Raw genomic sequence first — 12,240 nt, 5'->3', positions numbered from 1 at the left:
GATGGCTGATCAGAATGCTACTGCTGCCCTATTTGAAGCTCACCTAATGAAGAAGGCTGACTATTCATAGATTACTCTCTCAGCTCCTTTTCCTGTTCTCTCAGAATATTGTTATACAACCCCCCCTCCTGCCATTCTAAGAGGTGAGAAGTTCCAGGAGCAGCGTTGAAGGAGAGAGCACTGGAGACATGCAATTTTGTAATATTTGCTTTATTTATAGTTTGTTTAGTCCACAAAGTGGAGGCAAAGTGGCATTCCCACAGGGCAGCATATATGCTATCCACATCAAATTGCCAGAGATAGAAAGACTGTGCACTCTCCACGTGCTTCAGCCAACTCACTGCAAAATCTGCTTCTCTGAGAGAGAATCAAAACTACTATTTCTTCACACACACACACCACTTGTCCCTTCTCTTCATCTGAGAGGAGGGTCACCTTCTCCAAGCTCTGATGAGTGCTTGGACGAGAATAATGTTCGAACACTTAAAGCCCATTCAAGAGATATCTGCAGTCATTAAGTAACATTTCTTTTGTCACAGGCTCTAGCTTCCCTCAGGCAGGCCACTTTAAGCCAAGCCCAGAGGACAGACTGATCTATGATAACCATACTTCAAGCTTGCAACAATATGTCACTGCTCATATGGTGGTCTTGAGCCATGTGCTGACTCTTGTGCTAGAGGAAAATGCCTGTTTTTTTTTAAGGATTCATCCTTTAATCTTGAAATATAAGAGTTACCTCAGCAGGTTTTGGAGTCGTGCTTCCCTGTGACTGATTCATCCGCTGGCTCTTCACAGAGAGAGCTTGTAATATATTTTCACAAGATTGTGTATGGCAAGGAATCCCAGTGTTGCAGTGTCTGCATATGTACAGAAATTGCTTGTGTGATTTTGCGGGGATTTAAACTTACCCAAATTAAAAGGGGGGGGGGTTTGTCTACCCTTTCTCTATCTGACCCTATAATGCAGATCTCTTGAACCACAATATGGGGCCAAGTTAACAATTAAATACATTAAATAAATACGTGTGACCTTCAGGGAACCTCAAAATTCTATTTATAAAATTCGCTTTTCAGACTATATCAGATATATAGGCATATTTCCTGAACTCTAATCAACTTTTTCTAGTATACACAATGTAGTCCTCATTTGCTTTCAAAGAAATCACCAGGTACCTTGAAATTCCCCAGCCCTGGGTTTTGCTGTGAATTCGGAAGATAAGGTCTCCTGACACAAAGCACAATCTTCTAGTGCTGCACTCCTTAAACAAGGATTGACTGAAAAATATAAGAAAGCAATTTACACTTATAATAAACACTTTCCGATTAGTTTATTAGGAGACAGACTATTGTCCATTGATATTTTTCAAAGAATTGTAAAATATATCCATAGATTCAGTTTCATACATTATATTTGGTAGGAGATGTATGGTCAGCTCAGTCACAACATTGTTCAAGCATAAGTCACAAAATGATAGTTATTCAGGGCCTAGGAAGCCTGATCTGAAGTTATTTTACTAACCACAGTGAGTCTTAATCATAATTTCCCATTACATATGAACATGTTATCCTGCTGCTGCTCTGCTCCCATAAAACTGCCCGGCAAGAGAGGCTTGCAATCTAAAGCACTTTTGCCTTTAGCCAACTCTCATGAGGAAGCTGTCTCTCCCTGCCAGTGGTTCCAAATATGCAACAAATTCCTTTCTCAACTCCTACTTCCCCCTCTGAAGGGCACAATAGTGCTACATGCTCCTTCCACGCATAAAGAGGGAGAGCCACACAAATGGGTCGATGGTTTTCTTAATATCCCATGTTTCGGCAATGAAGTTTACACAAGCACCCTGTTTACACTTATTCCCCAGAGGAAATGGATTGGGGGTGGGTGGGCTGGATGAAGGCAATCTGGGTTGGGAACAGGATGGAGGGAAAACCAACAGGGCTCAAGGCTTCCTGATAACCCTGGAGATACTGTGTTTGCACACAGATCAGTATCGACTGCCCTTTGGACACCCTTTGCTGCCAACTTAGAAATGACATTTCTCAGAAAGTTCCATTCAAACAATTAAGTGTGAACGACATAGAATAATAGGGTTGGAAGGGACCTCCAGGGTCATGTAATCCAACCCCCCCTGCACAATGCAGGAAATTCACAACTACCCCCCCCCCACACACACACACAAACAGTGACCCCGGCTCCATGCTCAGAAGATGGCCAAACACCGTCAGTATCCCTAGCAACACTAGCCTGGGGAAAATTGCTTCCTGACCCCAAGGTGGCGACCGGCATTACCTTGGGCATTTAAGAAAGGGCCACAAGAACTAAGCACTGATTTAACCCTTCCTGCCCTTCCTCTCAGGATCTGCCTAGGTTCACAGAATAAGTACAGCTGTCAGACGGCCATCTAGCCTCTGCTTAAAAACCTCCAAAGGAGAGCCCACCATCTCCTGAGGTCCTTTAAGTTCTTGAAGACGGTTACCGTATCACCTCTCAGTTGTCTCCTCTACAAGCTGAACATACCAAACTGCTTCAATCTTTGCTCAGAGGACTTGATCTCCAGACTCCTCACCATCTTTGTTGCCCTCCAGTGGACACGTTCCAGTTTGTCTATATCCTTCTTAAATTGTGGTGCCCAAAACTGAATGCAATACTCTAGGTGAGGTCTAACCAGAGCAGAGTAGCAGATATAAGCACCACATGTTGAGCCACTATGTATAATGATAGCTTTCCAAGCAAGGCACACTTGAAACCCCAATCTTGACTCACCCAAGTACCAGGGACACTTTGCTTGCTTCATGAGGCATTAGCTGACTAGGAAACCCGAGGCCTGTCCTGCCACACCACATGAAATCAGAGTTTCCTCCTTTTTCAACCAACAATAGCCTAGACTTCAAGTCCAAAAAAACCTGAGGGCCAAGCAGCAGAATGAAGTTGAGACTTAGGGATTTATCAACCTGCATCTCTGCAAAAATGTCCAGGAAGGGCTCATGAACTTGTACTGCAAGCATATAATTGGCTCACCATGGAGACGGTCAAGAAATGCTATAAAAGAATGTAAAAGATGCACTGCTGGATTAGACCAATGGTCCAGCATGCTGTTTCAAATACTGGCCAACGAGTTGTCCTAAAGGGTCAGCAACCAGCACTTGTGTGCTAAGAACTCCCCCAATGTTCCCTCCTAGCACAGTTATTCTGGATGTAAAGGCTCGCTTCCGTCATCTGGGCTAGCAGACATTGACGGATCCATTTTCCAAGGATCTCCCAATTTGAGAGGCAATATATTCATAACAGACAAAAAGCAGTACTTCTTCACTGCACGAGTAACGGAATTGTGGAATTTACTGACAGTGCATGTAGGGATGGACACAAGCAGAGAAGGCTTGAATAGCCATGGTGTCTAAATAGTAGGTCCACAGTCAGAGGCAGCAAACCTCTGAATGGCAGTTCTATGAGGCAACGGCAAGGTTTGGGCTCTATGATCCATCTGTTGGCCGCCCAGGTCCAATGGTTGGCCATGGTGCGAAACAGGATGCTGGACTAGATGGATCACTGGTCTCATCCAGCAGATGCCCTTTTATGCTCTTATCCTTTCTTGCAAAGGCATTATGACTTTCAGGCTTTCTATTTGCAAATTTGTAAGACCTTAAGCACAAAAATGAACACATTCAAAAATATATTAATTCAACTACAGAAAGACCAAACTCAGTGATTACATGGCCACCTTAAAATAACTCAAGGAAATAATGAAATAGGAAAAATGGGCCTTGCTAAAGTCATAGTATGCTGCATGAACTGTATTCCCTTTGTCTACAGATTCTATTACTTCCATCAAGGAAAGATGTGGCTCGCTGGAATGGTTGGCATTTTATACAACCATCTTGCCTGCAAACAATTACACCTCTTTCCTACACAATGGGAATGCAATGCCACAGTTTATGTAAGCATAAATACTGCCTGCATGCCTACAAACAATATAGAGAGTTTACTCCCTTGAAAGCAGTTGGATTTAAGTAGCCTGCATGCAGGGCTGAAACTGTTGGCACAAGTAGAAGTGTGCATTTGGATATACCAAATTTATATTCAACATGAGCTGTTTGGGGTTGGCTTTGAGACATCTGAAAGGATGCAAAATGCTCCTGAAATTCCAGGAATAATAAAAGCGTATCTTCAGAATTTGGGGAGTGTGTCAGGGAGGCACAGGAGTGGGAAAGGAACGAGAGGTAGACCTGGCCTCCACCCACGGCCCGTTACATGTTAAAAGGTCTGGTTTCTTCTGTTAAGTTTCTTGGCCAGCAGTCAACAGAGAACAGTTTGTTTGACTTCCCAGACTTACCATGCTGGCATCATCCCTGCTGGAGGCTTCTTCCCAATGTCAGCATTGGAGGGGGCAGAGCCCCCTCTCCCCAAGCCAGAAAATGGTAGGCAATACATGTCCCAAGTTCTCTGAATTTCCAGCTTTATTTTTTTTAAAGTAAGTCTATAGCTCCTTCAGTTTCAGAGATATGCCTTTTCCTATATATCTCTGCAGTGGATGGAGACTCACTTTTCTTTCTACAATGAAAGTCAAGAATTCAGAGAACCTGGCACACATACTGTGTGATATCAATATAATGTCAATTTTTTAAAAATAAAAAGCCCTCCACGGCAGGGAAAGAAACGGCTGCTTGAACAGCCAAAGCTTGGGGGAGTCCAAGACCCTGCTGGCCTGCCTTTTTCTGGGGTGGGCTCTTCCAGCAATGCTGAAAGTGGGCAGACGCCTCTAGCAGGTACGATGTCAACATGGTAAATCTGGGAAGTCAAACAAATGGTTCTCTGTTAACTGATGGCCAAAAAACTCAACAGAAGAAATCAGCCCACTAATGCTTATTATTTGTACTTTAGATATCTGTATGCAGCAAGAATGTATGACAAGCAGAAAAAGGAAATTATGTTCACCTTTCTTTTGTGTTTTCTGGTCCTCTGTATCAGCTTTAGTTGCCATAACTTCAAACAAAGTCTTCAAAATACTTCGCAAGTCACAAGCATAGTTTGTTTGGAGCTGGTCAGCAACACCTAGTGGATTTTGGCAACGCAAATATTTATTTAAAAAAGATAAATTCCATCTCTCCAAAAAGCTGCTGGAAGTAACTCAGAAAGTAAAAAACAATTACAAGATAATGCCAATAAAATTATCAAACACACCGTGGCCATTAAAAGCAGTATTAACCATGCAATCCCAAGCAGTGTTGACCCCTTGTAAGCCTGCTGACTAGGGGTGTGAGCTTTGGGTTTCCAATTCGGGAAAAATGCCTGAATTGGACTCAATCTGTAAGCATTGGGGATTTCCAATCAAAGCTTCTTGAAGTGATTCGAGTCACTTTGGGAAGCTTCAGGGCCCACTTACTCCACCAAGTTCCCACTACCCCACCAAGTTCCACCTCACTTCCCTGGGCCGTCCCACTGGCCAGTGCAGTGGCAGCTCTGAGTCTGGCTTCCCCATTGCTGGCACGGTGGCCTTCCCCGCCACCCAGCTGGCCATAGCGGCAATGGTGGAGGTGATGGCTCTGGGCCTTTCCACCTCTGAGCTAGCTTAAGTGCTGGTAGAGGTGGCAGCTCTGGGCCTTCTCTGCCTCCCCATTGGCTGCTGCAGTGGTAGAGGCAGTGGCTCCAGGCCTTTCCACCTCTGAACTGGCCGCAGCACTGCCAGCGGCTCTGGGCTTTCCCTGCCTCACCGTTGGCTGCCGCAGTGGCTCCAGGCCTTTCTGCCTCTGAGCTGGCTGCCCCGGTGGCAGAGGTAGTGCACCCTCCTGCCACCCAGCTGGTCGTCCTGACTCCCAGCTGCCTCCCGGCTTGGTAAGTGGGGTGGAAGGGGCTAAATCGGGGAGGGGGTGGTGGGATTGGGCAAAGCTTTCCCCCTCACTTCGATATGCTCCGAATCTTTACGGAGTATACCGAAGCAATTTAAATACCTGAATCTGAAGCAGCTTGCCACTTTGAGTTTCGGGTAATTCTGGAGCATTTTCCCACTTCAGGTAAACCTGAAGCAGGAAACCTGATTTTTTTTCGGGTGCACACCTCTACAGCTGACTTCAATGGATGTATGTATGTCTGCTTAGGACTGAACTAAAATTGTGTCACCAAAACAGGCCCCAGGCTAGTTTGCAGACCAGGAAATGAGCTTAAAAAGAACTTAACTGCAACTAAAGAATTAAACTGCAATCTTTAAAATATTGTTTCATAAACAGTAAAATGGCTGCCATATTCTAAATCTTTCAATCTGAGTATTATTAGAAATAGGGCATGGTACTCTAGAGGGATAATTTTTCTGCCTTGCTATGGAATGTGCAATGGGCCTTTAAATATTTGCAAATTATTTTGTGGTGCTGAGTTGCTCAGGAGAAAGGCAGGCATACATTTTAAATAAATAAATATGCTTTGACTCATATAACACTATTCATTAATATTATGCTACAAAACATAGATCAGTTCTTAGCCACAGAATACTGTATTTACTCTGGTTGCAAATATTCCGTCTCATAAAGATCCCACAATTTGATTTGGACTAGAAAATGCAGTTATGATCCACTGGCGTAGCGTTTTAATTCCTTGATCTCATTTCTAAAATAATGCACAATATATTAAATTAAAACCAGTCAAACAAAGGAAAGTTCAGCACCTGAGATGCAGACAAAAAGCCGATGAATAAGGTCATTACTGCTGTGAAATCGAGATCGGATCTTTTCTCTTGTAGAAATTTTGGCTATCTGTAAGGCTGGTTGGGATTCTTCCTGAATGGTTTCACTGGATGAACAGGAATGTGTCAATAAGCAACTGTAAGGGTGCAAAGCAAGGATTAAAGCAAAGTTACAATTCTGCTCTTACAAGTGGTCTGTCATTGAAAAGGCTGGCCAGGTCCACACCTGCAGGGCTTCAGCAATGCTCCTGCAGCAGGATTTCCCAGACTATTTGCTGAGTTTTGGAGAAAAGTATTTAAAAAACTATTACCTCAGGAGCAGTGGGGCGGGCATTACCACGCTGAGTGCTGCCAAACAGTTTCCCCAGCCTATGTGGCAATACCTAAATGCTATTAAGCTATTGTGTATCGTGCTTGCACATCAATGACAACATCCCTCAGATAAGTGTGTTGCTGGCATGGGGTGCTGCAGATATTTGGACACTGGCACCCAGGGAATCACTTCTAGATATTACTGTTTCCACAAGGGTGAACCACCACGGAAAAGCTTTTCTGTAACATTTTAGCCAGCCTGTAGCTGTATAAATTGCAGTAATTGTTCTAAAAAATCCTTTTATGTCCGTTCAAATCAGGATAACATAGCACATGTGCAACATTTCCTGACTAAGCACATACAGAATTGTCTCTCTTGATGAACCAAGCTTCAGCTTTAGGCACCAGGTGAGGTTTCCAAGTTGCCTTCAAGGACAGACCCATGTAGAGTGTGTTACAATAGTTTAGACTTGACGTTACCCACATGTGGGCCAAGTGAAGATGGGAAACAGTTTTTTTGCAGCTGAATCAACTTGTTTTTCCAGCAATAATGCTGGGCCTAGTATAACCCCATGACTCTTAACTTTCCCACATATTCTCCAACGCGTGCCAGGAATGCAAGTGGTTAGAGTTTTGGACTAGGATCTGGGAGACGCAGGTTTGAATCCCCACTCTGCCTTGGAAGCTTGTTGGGTGACTTAGGGCCAGTCACACACACTCCGCTGAACCTATATCACAGTGTTGTTGTGAGGGTAAAAAGGAGTACAGGAGAACAAAGTAAGCCACTTTGAGTCCCCATTGAGAAGGATATAAATGAAGTAAATTTTGCACATGTGTGTATCTGTAGCCTATTGGGCATTTACACCCATGAAGACAATTCGGAAACTCCAGCTGGTACAGCACACAATAGCTCGATTGCTACTGGGGACTAGCCAGAACGAGCGTTTCATACCTTTTCTGCGATCGCTCCATTGGTTGCAGATAAATTACTGGGTTCAGTTCAAGGTGCTGGTTATTACCTACAAAGCTCTTCATGGTCTAGGGCCCACATATCTAAAGGATCACTGCTCCTAATACGTCCCACTGTGACAGCTGCATTCATGTGAGCAAAGCCTTCAGAATGTGCCACTTTGCAAATGGGTAAAATCAGCAGCAAGCATGGTCTCTGGCAGCTTCCTCCTGGTGGAAAGATCTGCCCAATAAGCTTAGCAAGGCTCCCGCACAGACCTTAAAACTAACTACAAAACTCTTCTAAACGGAAAATAAAAACCAAACAAGTATAGGACTGAGCGATCTCTCTACGAATTACTGTCTTTTCCCTCCTCAGGTCAAAAAATAAACATTTGTAAGAAAAATGTTCTTTATCAGATGCTGTAGAAGTGGCATTTGGTACTTTTGAGATATAAATGAGCAACACTATCCAAACGGCCCACAGAAATTATAGGCAAGTTATACCTCCATTCTACTGGCCAAAGCAACTACGACTTTTAGGTTTCTATTTTATTGCTTCCAAAGCATGTCCTATCATTTCTGAAGCATATCAGTAAATAATATAGCAGCTTAAATATATTTAGAAAAAGAACACTATTTAAAGCAGGCAGTTGGAGAGGAGGAAACAAAAAATAGTTAACACAAAAATCCTTCATAATGGTGAAAAAACATGGGTGAGTTTCAATTATTTCTTTCATTCAGATATAAATAGTTGCCATCTGACCTGTAATTTATTTAAATGATGTCAACACGGTAATTAATTCCAGCACTGGACAATGCGGCAGACATCATGGGACCTGACACTGGTGCCTGCTCCTTCACTGTGCTGCGGCATGTGAGCTCTCTCACTTTGCCGACCATTTGTGCCATGACATTTCCCTACTAGCTGCCGTATTTTTCTGTTGCTTGGTTGAGTGGAAACTGAAGAGGGATTCAGCCCTGCAGCTCCAAATGTGGAGGAACAGGCTCTACGGAGAGGGTACTGTAGCAGCCCTTGGTTGCTGCTGCTCTTGCTCATAAAAAAGGCCCCCCCCTCCTCCTGCCCCATCTGGCCCTAAGGCAGGAACCGGACTGAGACACCTGTGCCTCGAGGGCCCCTCCTTCCCTCTGTCGTTAACTGTGTAGAGGCAGGAGCGTGCATTATAGGCACTAAATGGAGGCTATGGTGAATCCCTCCACATGGTGGCCATTGTCACATGCCACCATATTTGTGCTCATCATACAGATCAGGCGAATTTCACCAGAACGTGGCAGTCTTTTATCAGAAATTTGTGGTGGCATGGTGAAAGTGCCGGGAGGACAGCTGCAAGATGAGGGAGCCAGAAACACACTTATCCTAAATGAAAGGAGAAGAAAGGTCTGCTGGAAGCAAGCAGGGAGCTGCCAGAGGCCAGATTAGCACGCTGCCTTGCCTGAGCAGAATTCTATACGGGCAACTTCTGAGAATACTGCTTATCCTTTCACAGCCATTTCTAAAGAAGTACTGCATTCAAGCTATCCATTGAAGGACATCTACCTAAGGTTTATAGCCCAGAAAGAGCACGACAGAAGAGGGCAGGAGTAGGTTGGACCAGGTTCTTTCTCACTGACCATACTCACTTGGCAGTGACCAGAGGCTGGCTATGAGGGAAGCAAAGAAACAGCATGGTGGTGCTGCCGCCCACCATGTCTTGTCTGCCATCCACAGGAAGGGTCTGTGAGGAGGCATCCCATGGCCTCAGCCTGCATTCATTCATTCACAGCGGGTCTGTCTCTAATTCAAACTCCTCCTCTATTTCCCATGGCTTCCTAAGCCCAGATCCCAAGAGAATCCATGAGGTTGCATTAAAGAGAGAATATATTTGTGGGGCTCCCCTATCACAGCATTCAAATGAGCGCAGAAGCAGCATTTACCAAACCTTCCCTTGTTTCTTAAAAGATGCAAGAGCCCACTCAAGGAGCAGACCTGGCAAACTTTGGTTCTTTGGCCCAGAATCCTTTAGCTTCTTTCTATCTCTGCTTTTCTAACAATGACCTTACAAACCCCTTCCTAATTCTTGGCTTTGAAAAGAGACTTCATGCACAATCTATCCTTTTTTTTCCAACTCCCTGTACCTTCATTTTTTCCTCAAGCTCCTGTTCCCCCCACAACCACTTTCTGCACCCTCAGTCCCCTCCCCACCACCATTGTGCTAATTATACCTACTTTCTTTAGCCCTCCTGCCTTTGGACTCTCTGCCTCTAACTTTCCTACCTCCTGGGACCGTTTCTTACTCAACTGTCGACTTTACCCACACCACTCCTCACTTCAGCCTTCTGAAGATTTTAGTCCCCAAATGCCTCGCTTTCCTCAAAGTCCATCAGACTGAACATTCTAGGTTGCAGGTTTTATTCTTCCAGCAGTTACAACATTCTTGATTTGGTTTAGATCGTTATACCTCGCTATTCTTCTCAACGAGGACCTAAAGTGGCTTAGCATTCTCCCCTCCTTCATTTTATCTTCACAACCACCACCATGCAAGGTAGATCAGGCTGAGAGAGACTTGCCCAAGGTCACCCAGCAACCCTCTATGGCACAGTGGAGATCTTAACCTGGGTTTCCTCATCCTAGTCCAACATTCTAATCACCGCATCACACTGGCTCTTTATGAACATTCCAAGACATCACATCAACAATAGGCTTCTGAGGATGTGTCACTGGAGCTGCTAATAATCCCTTAGGACACATTCGTATAGGCTAAGTGCTGAGGCAAATCTGAGACCTGCTATTTTTCTCCCCCCACCATTTCCAGGTTAGTGTAACTGTTCTTACTTTGAACTTGTTCTAGATTTGTCATCTTTTGATATTCTTTCATTCTTTTCTTCGCTAATCTCTGATGATCTTTCTTGCGCCTGTCTTCCTGATTCACATTTCTTTTGTTGAGCTGGGATTTCTTGGGTTACTTTCGAGCCACTCTCTGCTCTCAAAGGGGAAGCTGAGGAGTACGTTGAGCACTCAGAATGGCTAGAAAGAGCCTGCTTCTCTCTGGGAGAGTCCCTTTCGGCTATGAAAATATAGGCTTCAGTTTTTAATAAATCTTGTACAGAACCTGTACTGTTTGCTTTATCCAGTCTATTTTTTTCTTTTGATTTCAGTAAACTGGAAGATGAATTTATAATTTTTCCTGGGAAACTGTTAGTCCTCACACCTCTGCTGTCCTCTCTGCTACTGTCACAACTCCCACAACACACACAGGGATTTACAAGGCAATTCGTTGTAGTCAAGCTGAGCTGGTGCGACTCTCCCTCTTCAACAGCCGAAGACTGCGATTCCCCAGCAGAACAAGCTTTAACTACTTTAGAGGACTCTGAAGGGGGAGATTTTGGATTAAATATAACTGTAGCCGACAGCTTCATCCCTCCAGTCCGGTGGGCAATAATTTCTGCCGTTTGCGCATCGTGAGCGTATACATCCCAGACACTGAGGTACAAATGTGAATCTGGGCCTTCCAAACAACTGCAGGAGTTTTGAAGTGAGATATCAGCCAACTGCTTTGTTTCTTCAATATTGTTATTGCCACGATCGGCCTCTTCTCTTTCTTTTAAGAGACGGTATTGTTCGGTTTGATGACCAGGCCTGTGCAAGACAGGGTCACTGCATGGAGCCCCGTGCTTCAGAGCATAACAGGAATCACAGAACGTGCCGCTGGATGAATCTGTCCCAGCAAGAGCTTCTTCTGCTCCATCTAAGTCATCAATAAGAAACACGCTCTCCTCTTCATTACGGGAGTCGTTTGGGTGAACCATATTAGGGGAGTCTCTTCTGCTCCCCGCATTCCTCGCACTAGGCCTGCGCGCAGGAGACCAGCTGGCCCTTGGGGGAGAGAGCAAGGAGGACATCTCGTCCCCTGCTCTGTGGACCATTCTACTCAGTTGCTCCAGCTCCTGTTCGTCATACTGTATGGAGCAGGCAAGCTCAGCTTCAGCGTTTGGAGATTTTTCCAGAAGCTCTTCAGATGGTAAAGCTGCCATGAAGTTTGGTATAGTGGCAGATGGCACTTGAGGATCTGCTCTCTCGGGAAAGTCAAAATCCTGGGATATACAGAGGTTACACTCCAGAGTATACAGCTCCTCATCTGTGAGAGTTTGGAGTAGATCCCTGTGAAATTAGTAAACAAGGCAGAATGTTGTAAGATCCCTAAGCAAAACCCCATATTGCTCAAAACCCTAAAGCCCAATAAGAAAGCAGAAGAATAAATTAATTAATGCTTAACTTCCCCCTGGCACTAAATGTTTTTACCACCATTCCATTT

General features: G+C 44.5%; 1 protein-coding gene across 2 annotated transcripts in view; it reads right to left on the bottom strand.

Annotated features, from left to right (window-relative positions):
• ZFYVE28 (zinc finger FYVE-type containing 28) overlaps positions 1-12,240 on the bottom strand; it is a 45,306-nt gene that overhangs the window by 5,515 nt on the left and 27,551 nt on the right. Inside the window, exons 8-11 of one of the 2 annotated variants that reach the window (XM_054983609.1) lie at positions 10,761-12,086; positions 6,650-6,804; positions 4,930-5,046; positions 1,173-1,274 (exon numbers count right to left, since the gene is read on the bottom strand). In XM_054983609.1, coding sequence (XP_054839584.1) covers positions 1,173-1,274; positions 4,930-5,046; positions 6,650-6,804; positions 10,761-12,086 — 1,700 coding nt within the window. The remainder of the gene's footprint in view (positions 1-1,172; positions 1,275-4,929; positions 5,047-6,649; positions 6,805-10,760; positions 12,087-12,240) is intronic. The other variant, XM_054983610.1, reaches the window with a different exon arrangement.

The sequence above is a fragment of the Eublepharis macularius genome, chromosome 6 (genome assembly GCF_028583425.1).
Source record: "Eublepharis macularius isolate TG4126 chromosome 6, MPM_Emac_v1.0, whole genome shotgun sequence".
NCBI classification, from domain to species: Eukaryota; Metazoa; Chordata; class Lepidosauria; order Squamata; family Eublepharidae; genus Eublepharis; species Eublepharis macularius.
This window is presented reverse-complemented; position numbering and strand designations above follow the sequence as displayed.